General features: G+C 45.5%; 4 protein-coding genes across 9 annotated transcripts in view; 3 read left to right on the top strand and 1 right to left on the bottom strand.

Moving 5' to 3' along the window:
* Positions 1-3,852, top strand: part of NLK (nemo like kinase) — a 64,591-nt gene extending 60,739 nt beyond the window's left edge. For both annotated transcript variants that reach the window (XM_086624795.1, XM_086624796.1), the window contains exon 12: positions 97-3,852. In XM_086624795.1, coding sequence (XP_086480921.1) covers positions 97-151 — 55 coding nt within the window. In that variant the 3' untranslated portion in view covers positions 152-3,852. The remainder of the gene's footprint in view (positions 1-96) is intronic.
* A 357-nt stretch (positions 3,853-4,209) lies between these two features.
* Positions 4,210-7,707, top strand: TMEM97 (transmembrane protein 97). The gene is made up of 3 exons (XM_086624520.1): positions 4,210-4,329; positions 5,603-5,747; positions 6,291-7,707. The coding sequence occupies exons 1-3, from the start codon at positions 4,210-4,212 to the stop codon at positions 6,539-6,541; spliced, it is 516 nt and encodes a 171-aa protein (XP_086480646.1). The 3' UTR covers positions 6,542-7,707.
* Positions 7,708-8,032: 325 nt separating this feature from the next.
* Positions 8,033-10,055, bottom strand: IFT20 (intraflagellar transport 20). 2 transcript variants are annotated; one of them, XR_015222759.1, is made up of 5 exons: positions 9,929-10,055; positions 9,545-9,630; positions 8,939-9,042; positions 8,634-8,862; positions 8,438-8,474 (listed from the first exon to the last, which is right to left on the bottom strand). XR_015222759.1 is itself a non-coding variant. In XM_086624521.1 (4 exons), the coding sequence occupies exons 1-4, from the start codon at positions 10,053-10,055 to the stop codon at positions 8,393-8,395; spliced, it is 399 nt and encodes a 132-aa protein (XP_086480647.1). In that variant the 3' UTR covers positions 8,033-8,392. The 2 variants fall into 2 exon arrangements, 1 of the variants encoding a protein (XP_086480647.1); XM_086624521.1 differs by lacking the exon at positions 8,634-8,862 and having other exon boundaries at positions 8,033-8,474.
* Positions 10,056-10,162: 107 nt separating this feature from the next.
* TNFAIP1 (TNF alpha induced protein 1) lies at positions 10,163-23,235 on the top strand. 4 transcript variants are annotated; one of them, XR_015222764.1, is made up of 8 exons: positions 10,163-10,198; positions 12,664-13,053; positions 15,158-15,327; positions 17,177-17,266; positions 17,370-17,422; positions 19,898-20,093; positions 21,335-22,138; positions 22,873-23,235. XR_015222764.1 is itself a non-coding variant. In XM_086624606.1 (7 exons), the coding sequence occupies exons 2-7, from the start codon at positions 12,834-12,836 to the stop codon at positions 21,551-21,553; spliced, it is 948 nt and encodes a 315-aa protein (XP_086480732.1). In that variant the 5' UTR covers positions 10,163-10,198; positions 12,664-12,833; the 3' UTR covers positions 21,554-22,611. The 4 variants fall into 4 exon arrangements, 2 of the variants coding, with proteins under 2 accessions (XP_086480732.1, XP_086480733.1); XR_015222763.1 differs by lacking the exon at positions 22,873-23,235 and having other exon boundaries at positions 21,335-21,828; positions 21,938-22,611; XM_086624606.1 differs by lacking the exon at positions 22,873-23,235 and having other exon boundaries at positions 21,335-22,611.
* Positions 23,236-23,610: the final 375 nt, after the last annotated feature.

The raw sequence follows: 23,610 nt of genomic DNA, 5'->3' as shown, positions 1-23,610 counted from the left end.
TTTCCTTGCGGTGTTTGCTTACCGGTTGAGCATTAACTTTCCTGTCCATGAGCTATTGCAAATGAACACTGATTTTCTGTGTCACCTGCATTCTAGTTCCACAGTTGCTCAACCATCTGAGATGCCACCATCTCCACTGGTTTGGGAATAAAGTGGAAGATAATATACTACTGAAGATGTAATGTAGCTTTCCACTGGAGTCTGGGATTTGCAATTCTGGAGGTTAATCATGCTTGTACTGTAATTTTACTAATGAAGTTTTACATTAACAACCACTACTTGTACAATACGAATAATATTTAGAAATGTACTAGACTTTTAATCTTGTAAAGTGGTTGTGCTTTTAGAAGAAAATATTTTACCCAGAGTTGCACGTGTTTTATGAATTCTAGTGCAGCTGTGATGGCTCAGCTCAGAACAAACAGAATTGAACCAAATTTGGGGAGGTTTTTTCTTTTTTCTTTTTTTTTTTTTTATCAAAGTGAGATTGTACAAAAAGAGAGACATACATTTTGATATTGAGCCATTCCTGAAGAATTTGGGTTTTCTAAAATTAAGGAATACAGAAAACTTGACTGCGACCAATCATGAAGTCACGTCAGATGACGGTGTCCGCAGTACGTGGGTATGTCACCTGATGATCAAATCCTATAAATAGCTTCTCACTAGAGCTGTGATGGTGATGTGTGCTGTTCTAAAATCAAATGTTGTGAGTAGAGAGAATGAGTTTGTGACTAGGAGAGACTAAACTTCTGTTTCCTTACCCAGTATAAATATATATATATATTTAATCTATTTTTATTAGAAGTTTTTCTGCTCTTTCTTACATAAAACCCCCCAGCATGCATCTTCAATGTGTGTAAATAATTCCATTTATGGGCTAATTTCAGAGATCCTTGACATCATTGCTGTATAGAGAGAAACTAGCTTGCACATTTTAGGTCTGTGAAATTTTGTGAGAACTTTTTCCTGCACTGGACAGTTGAGAGAGGGGAAAAAAAAAAAAAAAAAGAAAAGGAAAAAAAAAAGCACATAGGGAATTACGTTAATTGTGTTCGTGTCTTTAGGCGAAGCTGTGGAAGTCTTGAAATGTCACAGTAGTAAATAACTTTTATTACTTTTTGGCTAATTCTTTTTCTGTTGGAACACTGAATTCTGTGCATATGTATATATGAACACAAATTGAAGGCCTCTACCTCCTGGAGTATACAACTTGGTTTGTTTACCTCCACATGATTTTTTTTTTTTTTTTTTTTTAAGTTCAGTGTGGAGACTTGAAACTTGAATGTCCCTTCCAACTTTTATATTTAAAACAAGACTAGAAAATTGAAGACTGTTTTTCACCTGTACAAAGAAATACTAAAGGGTGGTCTTAAAATTTGAGCATTGGTCTGGAGAAAAACCGTGGTGTTTGTTATGGACAATTAACTGTTAAAGTTATTGTAAGTTATCTGTATTTAGCAGAGTATTTTCAACAAGAGTGATCTGAGCTGAAATTGGAGACTATTAGTAAGTTATGTTTGGAAGTTTTAACTTCAATGAAGTAATTATTTGCTGTGAAAGAGACAAACATTGAATAACTGAACAAAGATGGTGCAATATCTTTGTTTTTTATGAGGCTCCTGAGAATAAAAACCAACTGAAGCATTTCAATTCACTTGAATGAGAAACGTGTTTAAATTAAAGAGCCCAAGAAGACACTGGTATGAAAGGTAAAATCTCAGAGGTTGGTCAGTTAATGTGGCACACTTGATGGTCACTTTGTAAAATGTAGATTTGAAGTACAGTGGTGAAAACATTAAATGTGACATTTGAAAAAGAAGTGGTGTTATCTTTATTTCCTGTCTGATCTCCCACCTTTATTTAAGGCTAAGTTGTTACAATCTTGATTAAATATCGCTGTCCAAATGAATACAAGTAAAAAGAGTTTATGACATCTTGTTTTGGGCATGGTTTTGATTTTTACACTCACATGCATACACACACACATGCACATACAGATGAATTCTGAAACAAAATATTCATTTACTCTTTAAGCTGGATCCTGGATAAAGGCAAAACTTGCTGATTAAATCAAAACAGGCAATTGACTTGCACTTTATTGGGAGGTTGAAAGACATCCAGTCAAGGATGGATTTTACTTAATTTGCAAAGTTCATGTCATTTATTTCAGCACAAATGCTTTCATTGTTTTCTGTAGTCCTAATGCAGAGAGTCCAACGTGCAGTGGTGTTGCAGAATATGACTGAAAATGTTTGTGTTTTCTGAGTGTGACCTTTTTAAAGATCAAACAAATTGAACTGTACAGTTCAAGCCTCCGGACCTCACAAGAAATAAGCTGATAAACCTTCTTAGCATGTGCTCTCTGCCCAGGGCTGGCACAGATTTGTTTGTGACTCGTGTCTATGCCTCTTCTTAAAATTCTCCATACTGTTAAGAGCTAAATTTTAACATGTTTTAGAACTGGTGGTGGTGGTGTGTTGTTATTGCTTCATAGCTGTCTGTTGCTGAAGTAGTTGCCATTTCTGCTTAGTCTGCTCATCAGGTTCTCCTTCAGCATAAGACTACAGCACCAACGGGCGCTTGACTTGTTGGGGCTTCTCGTTTCGACACACGGTTTTGTCAGGCTGTGAGCACATAATGACACGACTGGCAAAGACCACTTTGTGCATCAGTGTGGGGTTTTTTGGAGCTAATTGCTCGAGGTCCGTGGGTTAATCGCGTTTATAAACATAAAAAGAATGAAATGTCTTTTGGACGTTTACCTTTCAGTGTCTCTTCGTCCAAACGTGGGCAAGGCACTGTGCAGAATGAGTAATTAAAATTGGCACAAACGTGTGACTAAAATTGTACGTGAAAGTATATATAAAAACCAATTATGATCGTGTTTTCTGTCGCCCCAACTGCATTTTACATGTTTAATGTAGATCAGTTACAATGAAAGTGAGAACCCTTCAGAGCTGTCTGGGAGGAAGAGAGTTCCGTTGCCGAAGTGAACGCGCTCGTGTGTACACGTAGAGGGATCCAAGCGTGAGGTCATCAGGAGAGCTGCTTTCGTTCCCAATGAGGTTAAAATCTGGCTTGCAGTGTTCAGAGTTGCGTTTCAAGCAGTTTGGAGCTTTGTTGGTGTCAATGTCAAATGAATTACAGGTCGTCATCGTAAGTTCTAAGCTCTCTAAATACAGCTTCTGCACCTCCTTTCATAAATTGTGCCTTGAGAAGAACACAGAAGTAGTGAGTGCAAAGCATAACTTGAAAATCATTCACAAGTTGTTGAAGAAACATCCAGATCTTAGAAGGCCTGGTCTCTGTGCGTGTATGTCTTGAAGGTGATGCAAAGGAGCTAAACAAGATCAGCTGTGGAAAAGTAAGTTGCCAAAATCCGTTTCCTGATGTACAGGGAAATATCATTGACTGACTCAAATCCATTGATTTACGAAAGTTCCGAAGTGCTTTTCTCCTTCAGCCAGTTTATTAGTGGCGTATTTGGGACTTTACTATTGGACGTGCTGGGAGCGTGTGAATGCTCACCGGATTGAACAGGTGGTGTTAATATTTACTGGGTACCAATTTTTCTAATCATCTTTTTTACCCTTTATTTGTTTTAGTAATAGAGTATCTTGAGATCCTTGAACTGTTTGTTCTTTGTAACTTTTTAAAATTCTTCTGTCAGGTGTAACTTGATAGAAAATTCTGTTCACTGTACTTCTGTAATCCTGCTCAGGTATGGTTACTTTAAAACTGTTTGTGACATTGATAAATGGGGGAAACTGGAATCCCAGCAGATAATTGATGCATAATCTGCGTGTACACCCGGGACAACTTCTGTGCTCAATAAAGGATGGAATCAGACCCACTGGATTAACTGGTTATGCTGTAACTTGCTGCGCTGGCCTCCTTAAGCGCTATAGCCGAGGCCGACTCGTCACGGGAGAGCGGGCTGGTGCCAGTGAAGAAACTGGTTTTTCCCCAGTTTGATCCCAGAGCCGGAATTCCGGGGAACAGGACACCCCGCGGGCGGCGGTGCCGCACAGGGGCCGGTTGTTTCCCTCGCTCCGGGACTCGTCCCGCCGCGGAGAGAGTGCGAGCTCCGGCCCTTCCTCCGCCGCCTCCTCCTCCTCTTCCCGCTTCGGTGGCTTCGCAGCGGCCGGTCGGCCCGGGGGGGCGGTGGGCGGGGCCCGGGGCGCGGCGCGTGGGCAGGGCGCGGTGATGGCGGCGGCCCCGCGGTGGCGGGAGCGGCTCTTCGCGCTCTATTTCCTCTCGCACATCCCCATCACGCTGCTGATCGACCTGCAGCCGCTGCTGCCCGCCGGCCTCCGCCCGCGGGCCGTGAGTAGCGCGGGGCCGGGCGGGGTGCGCGGAACCTTCCGCTCGGGGCGGCGGCGCCGGGGGGATTTTTCACAAAATGGAGCGCGCGGAGGCGTAAGGGGGGCGGAAAAACCGCAGTGAATTCCCGAAAATGAAACAGCGTTCACAAATAATCCATTCCTCGCTCCCTACGCGACGACTTGCGTTTTCCGTCGGGTCGCTCCCGTGGGACGGACAACCGAGCGATCGTGCGTCCCGGCCCGCGGCTGGGGGCGGGTTTGGGGTTTAAATCCGTAACTGAGGTGCGCGTGGGCCGCCCCGCGCCGGCCCCGCGGGAACGGCCCCGCGAACTGGGGCGGGTGGTGGGTTCCCCGGCGCGGTCCGGGGTTGATAGAGTCAATTAAAGTGATGGTTGGAGAGAAGGGGATCGGTTCAACTCTCACCAGCGGGATGGGATCATCCGTAGCTTCCTGTCCAAGCTAATGAGTATATTATTAATAGTATATTATTAGTAGTATATATCCAATAAGTATATATTGGATATATACTTATTATATATAATATATATATCTAAGCTATAAGTGGATTTGATTTTTGCCGTTCGAAGTGCCTGTAGAATTACTCCATTATAGAAACCATTTTTAATTAATAGCTAACCAGCAAATCTCAATACCTGTCTCTCTGTTCAAAGTCCACCTTAGAGCTGGAATTTACCTTTCTGTCATGGAAACTAATTGCAACTCCTTGAGCCAAAATTCCGACACGGCGCAGCAGGAGCTGCCCGCCAGCCTGCGGTCTGACAACGAGCTCTGACCTAACGAGCCCCAGATCCGCTTGGCGTGGTGAGACCTGGCTGGGGTCACTCCTGGGAAGGCACAGCCAGTGCCTCCAGGTGACACCTCAGCTGGTGACAGTGGGGTCAGAAAGAGGGAAGTATCACCCACGAATGTCAAGGTGCAGGCTTTTTGTGGTTTGGGGTTCTTCTGGTAGGAAACGACATTTCAGGAATAGTTTTTCAAAAGCAACTCTACTTAGCGCTGTAGTAATCCTAAAACCGCCTGGAGTGCAAATTTAAGATACACTTAATTGAAAGGGTTCGTCACCTCAAAGACTTCAGGAACGTTGTCCCTGTTAAAACTGAACTGCTCTATGAAGCCTCCTGAACCAAGATGAGATCACTCGGTTTTCCCGCTGCAATGGTGGCTTCATCTGACCACCAGGCGAGGGTCACAATTTTTTCCCTGTTGCAGTTGACGTTTGTGTATTAATCTGTTGTTTTATTCTTTTTCCTAAGCTGAGAGAGTTGTTAGAGGGGTACGCAGCCGCCTTCAGAGACCCCATGATGCTCCAGCCCCCCGAGTGGTTTCAGGCGTTTATATATTGCGAAGCCTTCTTACAAATGCCTTTCTTCCCCATTGCAGCATACGCCTTCTTAAAAGGTTGGTGTGAAACAAGGGTAAGAATGTGTCCTGTGCAGCGTTTCTGCATAACGCTTGCTTTCTATACAGCAGAAGAAAAAATATTTATCAGTCTTAAGCAATTAGAGAGACGTACCGCATGGAGTGAAGTGCTGTGCCGTTTTCATGGCAGACTTTATCTGAGAAAGCAGCATAGAATGAGGCCTGTCAGAAACAAAACCTGTCACTGTAGGGCTCTTGTCAACTGCAGCCATTTATGTGTAACCAGGATCAAAGTTTGGCATCTGGCACGCTTCTGAGGTAGATAAAGTTCTGGGTCAAGCCTGTGTACTCATTTTGTTACTTTAAAGCTTTCACCGTCACACCGTTGTTCTAAATTTCCATAAAGGTTCATCATTTTCCTGGGTTGCTACGGGTACTTGGGGTTTTCTCTGCTATCTGTTTAACATGACTTGTGGCTTATCCTGTCAGAGATACAGCAGTTAATGTTCTGTTAATTCAAAAGCCCCTGAATTCTGCTTGTTTCAAAATACTTCAATATTGTTTCCTTTTTGCTTTATGCAGGTGGCTGCAAATGGATAAGGACTCCAGCAATTATTTACTCCACCCACGTAGCGACGACTTTGTTTGCCATCCTGGCGCATATCCTGTTCCATGATTTCTCCAAGTCGGAGCACTTGGGACCTCAGACCCAACGTGAGCGCCTGGTTCTGTTATCTATATACGTGCCATACTTGCTGATACCACTTCTGATTCTTTTTACCATGCTCTACAACCCCCATTATAACCACGGGGAGAAAAGGAAAAGGAAGTAGTCCACTCTAAGTCGTACGCGTGACGCTCATACTGGTTTTGATTCAGGCCCTGTGCTGACGTAGTCCTCTGGGACAAACATTGGTCTGGTGTTGGTGGCTGCAACAGCTGGTAGCAGAGCACCTGGCTCCTGCAAGAAAAATGTGAATTGGTTGGAGTTTACAGCACTCCTTCAATCGGAAATAGCTTTGGCAGCAGCCTGTACCACCAGTCCCATCTGGTTTATGGCACACGCAGGTAAAGGGACCTCACTCCTCTCCCACCGTCAGGTTTGTGTGGTGCATCTGTCTAAAATGAACTTTTAACCATTTGATGTGTAATGGGTGATGGGGGCATTACTACAGCTGGTACTTTTCTTTCAAGTTCCCTTTTTCCAAGATGACTGTTAGAAAACCACTGAAGTAAGAGATTTGTCTTCCAAGAACATATTCTACACAATCCGTAACTGATTACGTCGATTCGCAACGCTTTGCTTTTGAAGCATTTCAAATCGTATAATAATTCTTAACTTCCTCGCCCCTTCCTTTACAATTGCACCTTCCTTTGCTCTGCTTCAATTTTGATTAACCGTAAAAGTCTGATCAGCGATAAATGTGCCAAAATCTGGATTTATGAATGCTGAAAGTTAACTTTCTTTGACAATGAGGTGTAACAGGATTTTGAAATACTTCAGGAATTGTAAACAAGGATTTGCAAATTTCCCTCTTCTACGAAATCACTTCTAGCGTGGAAATAAATAACTAAACGCATTAAACTGCATTTAATCTTCTTAAGGCAACGACTAAAATGATTGAAATGACGATGAGACCGTAGATAGTTCACACAGTAAATACATGTGTAAGTTACAGTAAGTAAAACCTACTCCTGATCGAGTTCTGGGGGCTGCTTTTGGTGTTTCAAGATCTGCAAGAATCGAACGTGGAGACTTGCGCAAGACGACGGGTCACCGAAGCAGCGTGTCAGTCACTGCCCGTGTGCTCAGCACTTCACTGGTCCAAGATTTAAACCTTCCACCAGCTTGGAAAAGGCCAACGTTCCATAGCTGGTTGCCTAAAGACAGGCAGAAAACGCATCTACTTGCACCTCAACACGAGTCTTGATTTTAGATCACAGGCATTTAGTTTTTAAATGTCACATTTGTATTTAGAGTTTGTATATATTGTGTACACTGAGAATGGTTTGCAGTTCTACCAGTGAAAAAATTCAGCTCCAGTATTACTGCCTGTGTGGACATAGTTTGAAGTTCTTAACTCTGCTGCATTTTCTGCTTTTTTATCTGTCTCTAATTGATCTGTTCTGTTAATCATAAATTTCTGAGGTTTTTTCCTAACTCTACACAAAAAAAAAATCTGGTCAATATAGAAAAAAGTTACTGCTGCGTGTGTGTTGTGTCTTTACACAGATGGAAACTACAACACACAGGACAACCACTGTGACTGTCTGGGGTAGTTGTAAACTCTGAAGCTCAAAAATAACACAGCAGAAGCAACTAATTCTGGTCTATTCAGAAAGTGTGAAAACAGTAATTTATTTCCCGATTTCTTTGAAAGAGCTGTACACTTCGAAACGTGAGAGACATAACATAGCAACAGTAGTATTAATTCAACTATAGCTTGAGTTGGTGCTACTGACTGTACAAAACTTCTATAAAATCAAAGGACAGAACAGTCTTTACATCTGTTAGAAAGTCCTTATTGCCACTTTTAATGTAATTCACACTGAATTAAAAGACACTTCCATTTGTACAAGCCATCTCTTCATTCGTACACAGTGAAAAAATGCATATTCTTGCAGTTCTCAAGATTCTGGAATGGTCGCGGTTCCAAGTTAGTTTGCTTCTATCTTGAAGTCCTCTATTTCTGAAAAATGAATTGGTCGATGAATTCATTCTGGTCTGCTTCAGTTTTACACAGAGTCTCGTACTCTATTCGGTATCTGAAAGAGGAAAAAACAAACGGTCACCAGCTGCATCCAGCCCATGTCAGATGGTTCAGTACCACGTTCACTGGTCTGTGGTGGAGGGAAGTGAGGCTGCATCTGTCAGTCATCTGCACAGCACGGCTGCCCCAGTCAGCCCTCGCAGATCTCACGTGCCTTCACGAGTCGGACACGTGGGACGCTGCCACAGCTTCACTCCCTTCTCCAGCTGCGTGATCTGGTGCTGCCTGTTTACTGAGCCACACAAGTCACCAGAGATGAACCTTCCTGGCGGGTGGCACACAGGGCCTGAAGCCTGGCGGCTCTGCGTGGCTCCACGCGTGCTCTGTGCAGGAGGACACATCTCCCCGCTGCAGATGGACAGTCTGAGCTCGTTCCAGCAGTCCTGCGGCCAAGCACAGGTGGCGAGACTGACTTCCCAGCCTACATAACGCCCCAAAAGTAGTTAATAGAGAACTCACCTTTCCAGCTGCATCTTCTTCTCAGCTATTAAAGCCTGAAGTTGCTGCTCCTGAGCTTCTCTTTGCTTTGCTATAGACTTCAGAAAATTCCGTGCACCGATGGCCTGTCAAAAGAGGACTGTCGGTCATGTGGTTGTATTGGGATTTTTTAATGATTGTACCCCTTTCACGACTAGCAGGTTGATTTTGAAGTGTTTCAGCCACGCTCACAATAAAGGAGGGTGACTCTGGAACACTGAATGGTTGGTGGAACCGGCCTGGCAGAGCCTCACCTGCCTCTTGAGGACAAAGCTCTACCACTAAGTAGGAGGAATAAATACACGTTCTATTTACGTGCAAATAGACAGATGAGCAGCAACAGCAGTGCTGTTAAACGCAGCAGTAACGTGGCACTCCGAGCGTGCCTGGGAACGTCTTGTAGAGGTTGATATCCCTGGAAAAGCACCGTGCTTTCATGCTGCGGACAGCCAGCTGTTAACCATCACGGAAACGCCTGACAGGCTGACAGAAAAAGCTTGCTTATGCCGTAAAAAGTGGGAGAGATCTGGTTTTTCATGGACGGGACAGAGCAGAGTGCGTGTCAGCCAGTAACTAACTGCACAGTACCTTCATCTTCTCACTTTCAGCCGCTTTTGCCAGTTGATCGACAAGTTCGATTAAGCTGCCCACTGTCTTCTGAAACTCCACTATTTCTGTAAAGGAAAAAGAGTCACATCATGTTCAGAACGCCCCGAATTCGAGTAACGCTTCTCCTACACGCCGTGATTTTCAGACGCGGCGCGTATTTCGGGAGCTCGCTGGGAGCGGCCGCACTTCGCTCAGATGGCGACAAAGCGGGGCGACAGGCGGGCACCCCGCCAGTGGCCCGCAGCCCCCCGGGGCGCGCACGGTGCCGTCGCGGCTCCATCTCGCCCGAGCGGCGCTGCCGGGCGGGCCCCGCGCCGGGCCTGGCTGTGGGGGCGCGGGGGCCGCCGCTCGCCCCGGACCCACCGTCCAGGAAGGCCCCGCACTCCTCGCGGAGCTGCGCCGTCCGCTGCGCCACCTCCGGGTCGAGCACCCGCAGCTTGTTCAGCTCATCGAAGTGCAGCCCCGCCGCGCCCAGCGCCGCCTGCGCCATCGCCGCCCGGCCCGGCCCGGCCGCTGCCACGGCAACAGCGCGGGGCACGCCGGGAGCGGCGCTCGGCTCGGGAAGCGCTTCCGGGTTGCCGGTTCCCCGCGGGGCGCGGAGGAGATGAGCTCAGCCGGGGGCCGCGGCGGCGGGTGAGCGCTGCGGGCCGGGCCCGGCGCCCCGCAGCAGCGGGCCGGCCTCCGGTCGTGTTTCCCGGTGCCGGCCCCGGCCCGGGCCCAGGCAGGACGCGCGGAGCGCCCTCCGCGGCCGCGCAGCCGTGCCCCGGTGTGCCAGGCCGCCGTGCGCGCTGCGGGCCGCGCTCGGCGCGGTCGGGCTCCGGCCTCTACTCCGCCGTGGCGGGGCCCGGGGGGGCCCCGAGAACCGGGAGGAGCGTTCGGTGTAAACCGGGGAGGGGCTGGCGGATTCAGGCCGGAGCGAGCCCGGTTCGCCAGCAGCTCCGCGCGGCAGCGGTGGGGTTCGGGTGTTTTTCTCCGTGAGGGGATTCCTGGCTATGGAAGTTCTCACCGGGACCGCGCCCAGCTGCGGTGCCCCTGCTCCGCCCGCCGCCCCGGGCAGGGAGGGGCGCGGAAAGCCCGCTCCCGTGCTCGCGGGTCATTAAAGGACGCGTTAGTGCCCATTACCAACGCCTCCAGCTAATTAGTTAATGAGCACGTCAGAGCAGCAGCGCTGCCTGCTGCCCGGGTGGGCCGGGGGGGTTGTGCCCTTGCAGAGCGCCGCTCTGCGCGGCCAGAGGAGCGGGTGGCGGCCCGAAAGGGTAAAACTGACCGAAACCGCCGCCCTAATGGGCACCGCGTGTCTAGTGAGTCCGTCACCGAGCGGCGTCACGTCGGGGAGCCCCGTCTGCCTTTGTGTCTCCCGACAGACCGGGCCTGGCTGCCTTGGGAATGTGCCTTTGCTTCAGGACAGGGATCGCCGGGGGTCGGAGCGAGGTGGGACACCAGCGACCAACGCGCGGCCGCGGGTCCGTCCGTTGTTACCGGAGGTGTAACCGGGGGACGAGGCGCGGTCTGTCCGGTCCTGATGCACTTACTCGTAACGGGTGGTAGCGAGCACCCGTGAGCCGGCGGGAGGAACCGCGTTACCTGCCGCGTTTGGGCCCTTTCCGACGGGTTTCTTGGTGGCCCTTAGCTGCTCTGTTGGGTAGCTGACTTCTTGTAACACACAACTTTTGGTTGCCACTGCTTGCTTACCAGTCAGGAGTTACTTTTCTGGCCAATTCCGTTTGTAGTTCGCGATTGCCTTTGCCTTATGGTTGCTCATGGACTACTTGACTCAAGTGGTGTCACCAGAAAAAGCTTCGTCTTGCCCAGCTGAGGCTCGCCGCGGGGCGTTGTGGTGATTAGCAGGGAGTGGGAGTTCCAGTTAAAGCACTTACAGACAAATCGAGCTTTTGTGCCACTAAAATTCATAGAATTGGTTTGTGCCTTGATGTTCTGCGCAGTATTTGCACTGCTTGTTATGTAATGGACGTCGTTGGGAGCGTTTGCTTAATTAGAGTAACCGCGCTAAGAGTCGCAGAGTAACGTTGTGGTCTAGGTGGTGGTCTAAGCTCAGTCCTTACTCAAATCTCTGGCAATTTTAAGGTGCCGTCTGTAGCTGCCGAGTAATTTGCTGTACAGATGATTGGCTGTGGGTTTTTGCTCCGTTGGAAGCTGAGGTGGAGCGAGAAGGAAGAGGGATGTAGGAAGAACAGCACCATAATTAGCAAGTTATTATTTATTTATGAAAGGTTACTCGTGTGCCATAGGCACAGAACAGAGAAGGGAGGAGATATTTGTAGTCTGAAAGTTTTAAAACAACAACAAAACTCAACAGCAAAATGCTTTTGAGAACAATAATTATTATTAGAAGGATAAGTAAGAAACTTGTAAGAACTTCAGATCTGGCCCGTTAGAGTTTCGTTCTTTTATTTGTTTGTTTCCATCTCGAGGTTGTCGTGGATGGAAGGGTAAGCGCAGTGAGACTGGGGAGAGGAAGAAGCAGTGAACATCCAGCTGACTTTTTAAGTGAGACTGATCTTCCAAAGGCTGGATGTACTTGGCGAGGAGGTGATGTTACAATTTATTATTTTTTTTAATTAAAACTGCATTGACTGCTTGGCATTCCAGGGTGGAGGAAGAAGAGTTTTGAATGAAAGGAGTTGCCAGGAAATAGAACGTTATTGTCCAGCATTTCACTGTCAAGGCATTTGAAGAAACGTTTGTGACTGTCTCCAGTTAAAAAACGAAACAGCACCAGCAAACCCCAGGCACACAGACACGCACCCCGGCCCAAGGAAGGGCAGGAAGCTCTTCCACTGAGTTTCAGCTCTGCACAGAAAAAGTTGTGTTCTTTTGGGAAGTTGAGAGGGAGCTGAGTTCCAGACTTAGCATGTAAACCGGGGCTGCGGATTTGCGTGGCGTTTGCAGTGTTGGCTGAAGACAAAACAACTGGAAGCTAGGAGAAGTTGGGCGTGCCTCAGCTGTATCGCGGCTGCGCTGCATTGCTGCGTAAGGTGTCTGAAAAACTGCGAGATCTCTTTTTGTCAGGATGTGTGCGGATGTGTCCTTAGTGGAAGTATATCTTCTCTAACGTGGGCTTCATGTTTTTGTTGTAGATGGAAATTCCAGACTTGTGTACTGATCTCACCCCTTTCTGCTCCAGGAGCCCAGTGGTTATGACTGCCTTCGCCTTGCCGTCCTCGCCTGGTGACGTGTGACTCCACCAACCACGGCGGAATCTGTCAAGCCCACGCTCTGCAGGGTCGTCATCTACCTACAGAAGGAGATGTCCGGGGACACGTGTCTAGCCACCACCACCCTTTGTCCAGCTGCAGGGCCCAAGCCCAGAGCTTGCAGCTTCAAAGGGGGCAGCCTTGGTAACAAGTACGTGCGGCTCAACGTCGGGGGCTCTCTGTACTACACCACGGTCCAAGTCCTCACCAGGCATGACACGATGCTTAAGGCCATGTTCAGCGGCAGAATGGAGGTGCTCACAGACAAAGAAGGTAAGGGAGTGTCTTTTGTTGTTGAGGATTTAAAAAAAAAAAATGGGGTGTGGTGGTGTTTTTTTAAATATCTTAAGACTAACACTCGGTTAAGGACGTAGGGAAAGATGTGTTCCAAAAATAACTGGTAACATTAGGCAGCCAGCTCCCATTGGTGCTAACAGTCCTCTGCGCTTTATAAAAATGTGGGTTTTTGTTACTGAAATCAGCTCGTGGAAGGACTGGTTCTCTTTGCTGCCATCACAGCTGGCATGCAGATTGTTGGTGATGTGATCAAGACTGAACAGGCAGTATGTGGGTTGTCGTTTATGTGGTGTCAGGTCGTGGCATCATTCAAAATGCATATGTTGGGAGGGACATTCAGTTTTCATCTTTAAAACTCAGCATAGCCTTGCTTGTTTTGTAGAAAATTCCTTTTTTTCCCTCCTCCCAGTAGCACGTTCCACTTACGGCTTATGATGCTGTGACAGTATTTAGCCATCAGTCAAGTGGTGTGTCACCTCCTGCTGGACACTGAATCTGGGCATTATAAAACCCCGTATTAATTTACAGAGAGTAGAGCAAGTAAGAAGACCAATATCAGAAATGGCTATGGGTCCTTTCATTCTCCTCTCTCTAGTAGTCCAGGGCAAAATGACACCTTAGGAATGAGGGTTGTGACACTGTGGAGAAGAGGCTGAGAGGCTGGCAAGTACGTCACCTCTTGGTGTTTGGGAGCGCTCGCACGCGGAAGCTCTTCTGCGTGGCCGGATTACCTCAGTTTAACCTTGATGCACAACAGTGTGTTTACTGAAACCGAAAAGCTCCACGTGGATTTTGCCTGTAGTTTCAACCAAGATCCCCCTGAGCAGGCTGGGTCTTGCTGAGTGTTACATACAACTAAATCCATTTAGTCCAGCAGTTATGTGTAAGAGCCTCAGCCTGAATGGAAAACAAAGTTCACGTTCTGGCTCCTACAGCTGGAGAAACTAGCAGTGGTTAGCTTACTTTCCTGTGTTGTTTTCTGTACCTGGGTCCCAAAATAATGCTTTTTTGCCTGTCTTCCACATTATGGAACAGAGTTTGGCACTGCATTGAGCTCCCTGCCTGTGTGCATCCTACATTGCTATTGTTTGCCGGCAAGTCAGACATCCTGTTTCCGAGGGAATGTGACTTCAGGGATGTTTTAAAATTGCACAAACTGTCTGTCTGCTACTGTTTCCTGTGCTGCATCCCCTCTCCTTCCTGGCCTGTCTCTGTCCTGTTCTTTGCTCTTATTTGGAGACTAGAACAGCTTTTTTCCCATGCTGGGTTTTCTGGGCTAGTCTACCTTTTTGCATCTTCGGAACACTTCTCTCTCTTTAACTCTGAAAAACAGCAGAAGATGTGGCTGGAAAACTGCCAAGTCTTCCAAACCTTTAGGCCACAGGACTTATCCCAAATCTAGTTGTTGCAAACATTTTTGGATTCTCTCTTGTCTTTCCTTGGCTTTCTTAGTGATAAGTTTCTAATTGCCCAGCATGACACTGTAGTGGCAGTTATTACATTTATTCCCATACAAATACGGCACACCGGTTTTGCTGGGAATAGGACAAGCCTCTAAATAAAAGCAGCAAACTACCTAACAATAAGCGTTTTTGGTTTTTTTTTTTAAGATTCGAATAGCTTGGACAGGCAGTTGAATAGATGTAGATTAGACTTCCCATAGTAGTTATAAAGGTCCATTCCTTTAATGAGAACCTAATGCAGAAAAGGTGAAGCACAGATAATGGTTTTGGACAGGAAGCCCACTGACTGATCAATTGATTCAGTCCAGTCAGGTTCCTGCAGCAATTTTAGGGTCTTGTGATAGGAAGCCAGGCATTTTTAGATTGACACTTTTCTTTTGGGGTGCTGGAAAGTAGTGAGAACGTGCAGGAGGTACCAAAGGAGTGGTTCCACTGTCAGTTTCTGTTCTGTAACAAACTTTGATTTGCTTAAAGCCAGTAAAGACTTCTGCTGAATGAAATGGGGAGAGTCTCATATGCAGTTTCAGGAAACATTAGGCTTATTTAACCTCTTGGAGGAGCTTTTTCTTGCCCCATAGTGTTGGGGTGGTTGAAACGATGTGATGATTATTTTTCAGGCTGGATCCTTATAGACCGTTGTGGGAAGCACTTTGGAACAATTTTAAACTATCTCCGAGATGACACGATTGCACTTCCGAAACACAGACAGGAGATCAAAGAGTTGATGGCAGAAGCCAAATATTACCTCATTCAGGGCTTAGTGGACATGTGCCAGGCAGCCTTGCAGGTAAGAAATAGAAGTAGCCTGCAAAGTTTCTCATGGGTGTTTTGCTTATATTTACTGATTTACAAAAGACAACTTAAGAATGGCCTTAGAGGTGGCATCAAGTCTCCGGTGTGCAAGACAGCCTGGAAAGAAAATGAAACAGCAGTCAGGTAAGTGTAAGAGCTTATCTGGTATGTTTATCAAGGCCATAGTTGTCCTTGCTCTGTGTGCACACCTGAGATTCTGCAATGTTTTCAGTGAGATGAAATTCAGTTTATGATCTCCCTGGAAATGTTTTCAGATCCATGTGCTATCATGGCACAGCCTTCCAGGCCACAGGTACCTGTGCTCCGAAGGCATTCAGTGCAATTAGTGAGGTGGTTGCGTTATCAAGAGAGCTATTTCTTTTTACAAAAAGAAAAATTGTCCCACCCTTTTTAAGAAAAGAAAGATTCTATGAGTCTAGAATGTGCAAGATGTAGGTTTGGGTTCCTGTCATTTCAGAGATGTCTGGTATGATGATGGGTAAATCCTTTCCCTTTGTGCTTCCATTCAGTTGTCCAGCTGCCCCCTCAGAATGGGGATGGTAGCACTTTTCTACCTCAGAAGTACGCCAGGAGGATGAATAAAGTAGAAACTGTATTCACAGTTTGTCATGTAACTAGAAGGACTCATTCTTTGCTGTTTCCTTTTTAAAAAATTTTATTTAGGAAATAGATAGTGAATGAGTTCCTCTTGCGTGAAATGATATAAAAGCCAGAAATTTAAAGGAATCTGATTGAATAAACATGATTATTTTGAGCATATGTTTTAAAAGACGTTATGACATTTGTCTAAATTTCCCTCAAGTTATGTCACTTCTAATTAGGTAATGTTTATAGACGGAATGGGTTTGAGTCTTTGGAAACGTGATAGCTGTTTTCCTAAGTTTGAATCTTAATGGAGAAAAAGACCTATGTGGTAATAAGCACTGAGTATTTTCAGGACTTTTCTCCGTACCCGTTTTGCAAACGCCTGAGCCCATAGTAGCTTTATTTGCTTTACGAGTCTCTGTGCATTCTGCTGATTGAAATCAGCTTGTTCTGCCAGCTTTTTAATGAGGTTCGCCCAGATGCAATGTATAAAACTTACTATTAGTCTTGAGATTGTGAAATTACTGCTTTGTGCAGGACAAAGCTTAGTAATGAATAAATGCCTCACATACTAGGTTCAGCATACTTGTATCCTCTGAAAGAAATGCAAAGCCACGCTGACAGTTTTCCTTCTGGTTTGGAATTTAAAGCCTTTCTTCTGAAAGCAAAATGTTCTGAGGCTTTCCTGTTAGCTATTGAGCTTTCCTTAATTTGCCACGGGAAGAATGTGGAGCCACAGACTGTACCACATGCTCTTGACTGTTGCTTTTGCATCACAAGGGGCCGAAGCCCGTTCTGGTGACATGCTGTTCTTGCCAAATGTTCAGTTCATCATGGCTGATATTCTCATATTCTGTAGTGTTTTGAGCTAGTTAAAAGTGGTGTGAACTCTTACTATTCTGTTCTTCAAAAAAGGATGGAATAAGAATCCCACTTAAACCAAATATGACTTGAGCTTGGGGTCCTTGATATAGCTAAGAAGGACATCCACCTGCATCCCGATATTTCAATTACTGCTGCCTCCTGGGGATGGGAAATCTCTCCGCTGTATTTCTGAGTTGCAGATCAAGGTAGTGCTGTGTGGTTACTATAGCAACACAGAACTGATTTTTTTCTCCTTTGCATCACAGGATTTGGGAACATGGCTGGAGGGGTTGGAGAACACAGCAGCAGCAGATGTTAGCTTTAGCATTTATCTCTCGAGTTTATTTCCTCTCTCTCTTCTTTCTTTAAAACAGGACAAGAAGGACTTGTATGAACCTGTCTGTAGCATCCCTATTATCACATCTCCGAAAGAAGAAGAGAGACTGATAGAATCATCAATGAAAGTAACTGCTTTTCCACAACTATCCAGTGATCAACTGAATTTTTGCTAAATGTATTCAAACACACAACTTACCTTTTCTGCTTTTTTTCTTTCTCTCCCAACAGCCTGTTGTTAAGCTGCTTTATAATAGAAGCAACAATAAATACTCCTACACCAGGTATGTCAGTTTTTTCCCCACTGTAATGGGAAAGTTTTACTTTGACTACAAGAGTGGAGGAAGATGTGGTGCAACCTAACGTGGGCTTTTTGGTTAGGTTGATTGGTTTGTTTTGGGGGGGTTTTTTGCTTACAAGAGTGCTTTTCTATGGATTTGAGTGCAGTTATTTTTGACTGATGTGAATCTAAACGGGAGGGGAACACACCAAACTGTATCTGTTGAAGTGTAGCCTACAGTTCAGTTGTGCGAGAAGGATGACCAGAAACAAGGGACCAGAGATAAGATCAGCGAGGCTGAGAATATTGGCTGAAACTGGATGTAATTTAGGGAATGCAGCACGAACTGGTAAGGAGAGCATTACCTTGTCAATGTAAAGCTGAGGAGCCATGATCCCTGCCTCATCATTTAGCTTTACTTTTGAGTCTGCATACACCTCTGCCAGCACTCTTACTGTGACCTACAGACGTTCTTGATGTTCCAACACCTCTAGTGCCTCTGAGTGAATTAGTTATTTGGTTACAAAGGAAAGTGTCTGCTCTGCTCAGATACAACCCAGATTGGGCCAGGGCAAGAATTTACTGGTCTTCCTCCTGCATAAAGTAATGTTATTTATTTAGTTTTATGCTGTAACTATCATGATCCTTTGTTATGATGCTATCAGAATGGCTTTGGATTTTCCCAAACCAGTCAGTGAAGCAATGTGAGTGATCCTTTATGCTATGCAGAATCTTCATTTTTGGCCTTTTCAGGCTGAGATGCAATCTTGGAACCTTTTTTCTCTAGACAAACTGATGGTCTGTCTGTCAGAGAGATGGATTCTAACAATCACGATGTTTCAGGTAGTCAGGAAATGCTCCCTGTGGGAGTGCTGAAGAGCAGCCTGTTTTTCAGCAGAGTGCATTCTGCATCTGCCAGTTGTATGGGACTCCTCTCTGTGTTACCCTGGAGCTTACAGCAGTGATGCTAAAGCAGGCACCAAATAGCGTGTCAGTCACCATGGCTCTGGAAACGTGAATGTAGCAGTAATGCCCGCGACAGAATCCCCGATACCAGGAGGTGCTGGCTGCAGGGTTCCAGTTAATCCTTGCGCATGAATCTGCATGCCATGGTGGTGTTTGAGTGGGGCATCTTCGCTTCAAATCCCACACTGGCTGCTAGCAAGGAAAGATTTTTTTTTTTCTTCTTGCTCATCAATGGTATAAAAGGAGCTTTCGCAGCTCCGTTGTCAGTGTGCTCTAAGAACACCTGGATGAAGACTTCCACAGTCTTTTCCCAGCGCTGCTGCTTGGTAGAGGCTGGGACTTGCCACTGGCTGAATCCCAGATTGCTTCAGCAAATGATTCTTGCGAGCTGCAGGTTTGGTCTGGTTGCAGATCACCCTTGTTTTATTCAGATCCGAACAGGAATACTTCTCGGACCCCGTGTTTGACGTGGAGCCCAGCCGGCCGTTCTTATTAGCAGTGCCTTGGTTCACAAGGGGCTCGTAGCCTTCCTGGACCACTTGCAAAAGTGAAGATACTGCGTACAAAAGTATGATGTCATGTCTCTGGGTAGATTCTTGGCAGCAAGGTGTGAACTTTGAGCTTCTGGGTCCAAAGAGGAAGGAATTTTACTGTTAAAGCTAGCAAGGTTGGCTTTGTTGTTTAGGCAGTAATGCGTTCACTAATTTCCACATATCCGCACGTAATTTCCCAGCCACCTATAAAGAGAGACAAAGGGGCACAGAGTACCTATTTCCAGTACAGCTGCATTCAAGCTAGTATTGGAGGAGTAAGGCTTTTAGGTTTTGGGTGTGTTTTACTTAATCAAATTGGACATTTAGTGGCCACGATGTTGTTATTTAAGTAAAATACTTGAAATTTTAAGAATAGCTTTCTGATAGCTTACTTGATTTTAAAGCTATAATACAATACATTTTATTTTTCTCTAGAACATCTAGATCTTGCTTTGAAAAGTAATTAAGATCCCATGTTGCACTGGCTGTCATTAAAACTTAGGTTTCTAAATAATGCATTCACCCTGGAAATGTGTATATGGTGTCACTAGTGTGACTTGCAGAACACCTTGCTTTTTAGCTGGCTTCCTACCATGCAGCATTGACTCTTTGGAACTTTGCTGTCCCTAAGCGAAGGAAAACTGCAGTTAGCAGAGGATTTAACAGTCTTGAGCGTCAGTCAAGAGATGTAGACAGTTGATGTAATGATTTGGGAAATTGTGCTGTCGTTATTAATTATATAGCTTGACCTCCAAAGGCTGCTGTGTTTGCTCATGGGGATCAGAGCATCTTATTTGTATCTGAAATTGGCTATTACCCTCTCTTTTCTTGGCAGCAGATGGCCATGAGTCACTACTTGTTTGTGTGCTGCAGTTAGATCAATGCTTAAAGCTGTGGTGGAGCAGGCATATAAATTCTGTAGAGATGGCCCGTTGAAAAACCACGGAAACCATATTCCTTCTCTTGTCGCTGTGTTGCAGTAACTCAGATGACAACCTGCTGAAGAACATAGAGCTGTTTGACAAACTCTCTCTCCGATTCAACGGCAGAGTTCTTTTCATTAAGGATGTTATAGGGGATGAAATCTGCTGCTGGTCTTTCTACGGACAGGGTCGGAAACTTGCTGAAGTCTGTTGTACCTCGATAGTGTATGCTACAGAGAAGAAGCAAACCAAGGTAAGAGTTTTACCCACCTGTCTCTTATGGTTAAAAAAAATCAGGTCGATGATACAATGCAGAAAGAAGTTAAGCCAAATTGCTAGGGGCAAGCACTACCAGTTTGATACCAGTTTGATACCAGCTCTCCTGAACATTGACTGGAATGGATGGTCGGTGACATTGGAGTTAGCAGGGTGGCTCGCTGCTTAGGGAGCAGCAGGGTGAGCTGGTGTCCTGGGAGAAGATGCTGCGTACTAGATAGAATTCAGAGAACACTAAATGTGGCAGCGGGTTTAAAGAAGGAAAGACTGAGAATAATAGTTCTGAAAGCATGTGCATTTTAGCACTAGTCGCTTAAAATTGATGGACTGTGTCCCTAAAGCATGTAAATGCCTTTAAATTCTTCTGTAATTAAGTGAAGTAAAGATCTAATTTGGCTCCTAATTATACCTACATAAGTTTACTTCATCGCAGTTACTTTGTTTCACTTGCACTGATGTAATCATTGTATGTAATTGGAATAAATGGTTGTGTCTGGGAGTATAAATTTCTCCAGAGTGTTGGAAAATATGTGCCAAAAAGGAGAAGACTGAAACTGATCTGTCCCAACCTGAATAACTGAAATGGATGGAATGAAATTAATGAAATGGAAACTTGAGCTCAAAGACTGTTTAAAAACATGGTATTTTTATATCATTGTGCTATTATGTGCAAAACTATAGAATATCTGTTAAAAAACCCCAAGTTCAGCAGGAGCGCAGATTCCCAATAATCAGCTTATCTTGATTTCCCTACATTTCCAGCCATTTTTCTCATAGTCTTCCCACCTCTGATTTTGCAAAGGTTACCGAAAGACTTGCTTCCAAGCACGGTGCATCCTAAAGAGATGAGTTACGTGCATGAAAATATGGTAACGATTAGCATGATAAATTTCCAGAGTTCCCCTGACTTCAGGAGTTAACTTCTGACCTGCAGTGGTGCAGGTAAGGTGGCCAGGGTCCCACATAGCACTTAAGAATCAGAAATACTCTATTCCATTCTAGAACAATCTAAAAGAAGAGGTGAGGTGGGTGAGCTGGTGGTGGGAGTAATCCTCTACGAGGAATTAGACTGCTTTGCTCATCTTCCTCATTTACAATTGTTTTACTCTTTATAGTGTATGTCTTTTTACGGCTCAAGTGTCTTTTTACATATGGGCACGTGTTCCATTCGTGTTGTCCTGTGTAGATCAGGAAAAGGACGTGTGCTGTTTTTTGTAGGTTGAATTCCCCGAGGCACGAATTTATGAGGAAACACTAAATGTCTTACTGTATGAAACACCACGGGTTCCCGACAACTCTCTGCTGGAAGCAACAAGCAGGAGCCGAAGCCAGGCGTCCCACAGTGAGGATGATGAGGGTTTTGAACTTCGTGACCGAGTGCGCAGAATCCACGTGAAGAGATACAGCACCTATGACGACCGTCAGCTTGGCCACTAGCACACGGGTCAAGGAGAAGGGGTTTGGTGTCCAGGCTTGTGGCGATATTCTCGGAGGGAGATCGAGAAGCGGGAGGGGTCGGTCGGACTCTGGATTGATCCTCGTTTGGCTTCTTGGCTCCCTAGAGAGGCAAACGGGCATTTGTGCGCACAAGGCAACACTAAAGGCCAAAGGCTTTGAGAACTAAGATGTTAATTTTGCACCGTGTGCTTTAATTACAGACTGGCCCCTTCTCGTGCCACTGAGGAATGGAATCCGGAACGCCGATTCCGAGGGTTTGTGGTTGCTCTTTCATGTGTAATGACTTGCTGGTTTTCTTACTTCCTGTAGGAAGTACTGCTTTCCCCGAGTGAGATGGCATGATTTGAAAATCTTTTTTTCCAGATACCTGCCCATTTAGGGTTTTGTATAATGGAACTTCCAGTTTTTAAATCAAGATACTGAAGAGGGGATGGAGAGAACTTGAACACGACTACTCTTAGCAAACACCACATCTGATAACCCCCAGAAGAAATGGCTAGCTATCCAATAGTCAGAGGCATTGCACGCGTGATTTCTCCCACCTCTTTCCCCCAGTACACAAAGGTTGGTGTTCCAAGATAGCTGTATTTAAAATTCTTTAATTCTAAGACAAGCTTTTCCACAGAGGTAAGAGTCAAGTCATCAAAAGAACCTCCCATTGTGAAAAATGAGAAAACTTTGGAAATTTAATATGTAATGACTTGCCTTGGGAGATGGAGAAATGGATATGGTGAAGGAAGAAACTTCTTCAAGTAAGAAAACTTCAGGAATGGATCGTGGCAGAGCTGCCATCGTTCAGGCTTGTGATAGTGTAATCCTGTTTATATGAACAGTGGCATCGGGGCGTAAGTTTTACGTGAGTTACCTCCTGTGGCCCAGAAGTGCTGTTTCATGTTAAATTTCTCAAGCAGCAGGGGGAAAGTTGCAGTGACTGGGCAAGTACAGACTAATCAACGTTATAAAATGTTAGATAATGTTCACATGCTGAAGGGTGAACTCAAAGTTTTCTGTTCTGAATCCCTTCTAGAGCATAGAAGTTGAAGTGGAAAGAGAAGAATAGTCATAAAAATCTTGTTCTAGGGTGAAACTGCAAGAGGCTTTGGACACAGGAGAGAGGTAGCTTTTGCTGAATTTTAAACTGAAATAATCACTTTTATTCCGAGTGCTTGGCAGGCTGCTAATTGTAAAGGGCTTTTTGGAAGTCACGTCCGCTCTGCAAATTGGGTCTCTGGAAACAGTTCCAAGATGAGTATGAAAAGTTGTTCCTGTATTTTTAAACGTTTGCTTTTATGTTTCAGCTGTAGGTTGCAGATTCAAATTTTACCACTGTCATAAACGGTTATTACCTGACGGCTGTTCGTTGGCAGCTGCGGACACGGGTCAGCAGCGGAGCGTGTTCCCGTGCCGTGCGTGGACACGGATGCGTCAGGTCCCACGATGGTTGGTCTTGAGCTGCTTTGGCAGTTTCAAAGCAAATTACTGCAAAAGCCTGCAAGAAAATAATCCCAAATTCACCCAGTGAAGCCGTAAGTAGGATGAAGATGGTAGATGGTTTGGTAGAAATAGAAGCAGGGGAGGGAACAAAAAAATGATTTCCACTCATTTAGGCTTTTGCAAATGAAATGGTTGAGGCTTGGTAAGAAAACACTACTGGCCGCGACTGTCGGGACGCGGTCGGCTCGCCCGGCCTCGCTGCGCGTTGCCGGCGCCTGCGTCGCTCTCCTCGCCGTCGGGAAGTCGTGCTGCCACGGTAAGGGCCTCTCCACAACTCTGATAACCTCGTTTCTTTTCGTAGTGCTTTCTGAAAGTTCTTGTTTTCCAGCTGGTTTTTCTGTTGTGCCAGTGAAAATACAGCTGCTGAGATTAGTTTTGACAAAGTTTTTTTTTTATTGGTTTTTTTTTCTTTAATTCTGCTAGAGCGTGATGTGGATTTTATAAAAAAAAATTTCCCCTCCACTGATACTATTTAAATTCCACTGCGGTGGGTGCCTTGCAGCTACCAGCAGAGCCTGTAGTGATAGGGTCTTTGTGCTGAA

This window comes from Tauraco erythrolophus, chromosome 21 (genome assembly GCF_009769465.1).
Source record: "Tauraco erythrolophus isolate bTauEry1 chromosome 21, bTauEry1.pri, whole genome shotgun sequence".
Classification (NCBI taxonomy): Eukaryota; Metazoa; Chordata; class Aves; order Musophagiformes; family Musophagidae; genus Tauraco; species Tauraco erythrolophus.
The sequence above is the reverse complement of the archived record's forward strand: the minus strand, read 5'-3'. Positions and strand labels throughout refer to the sequence as shown.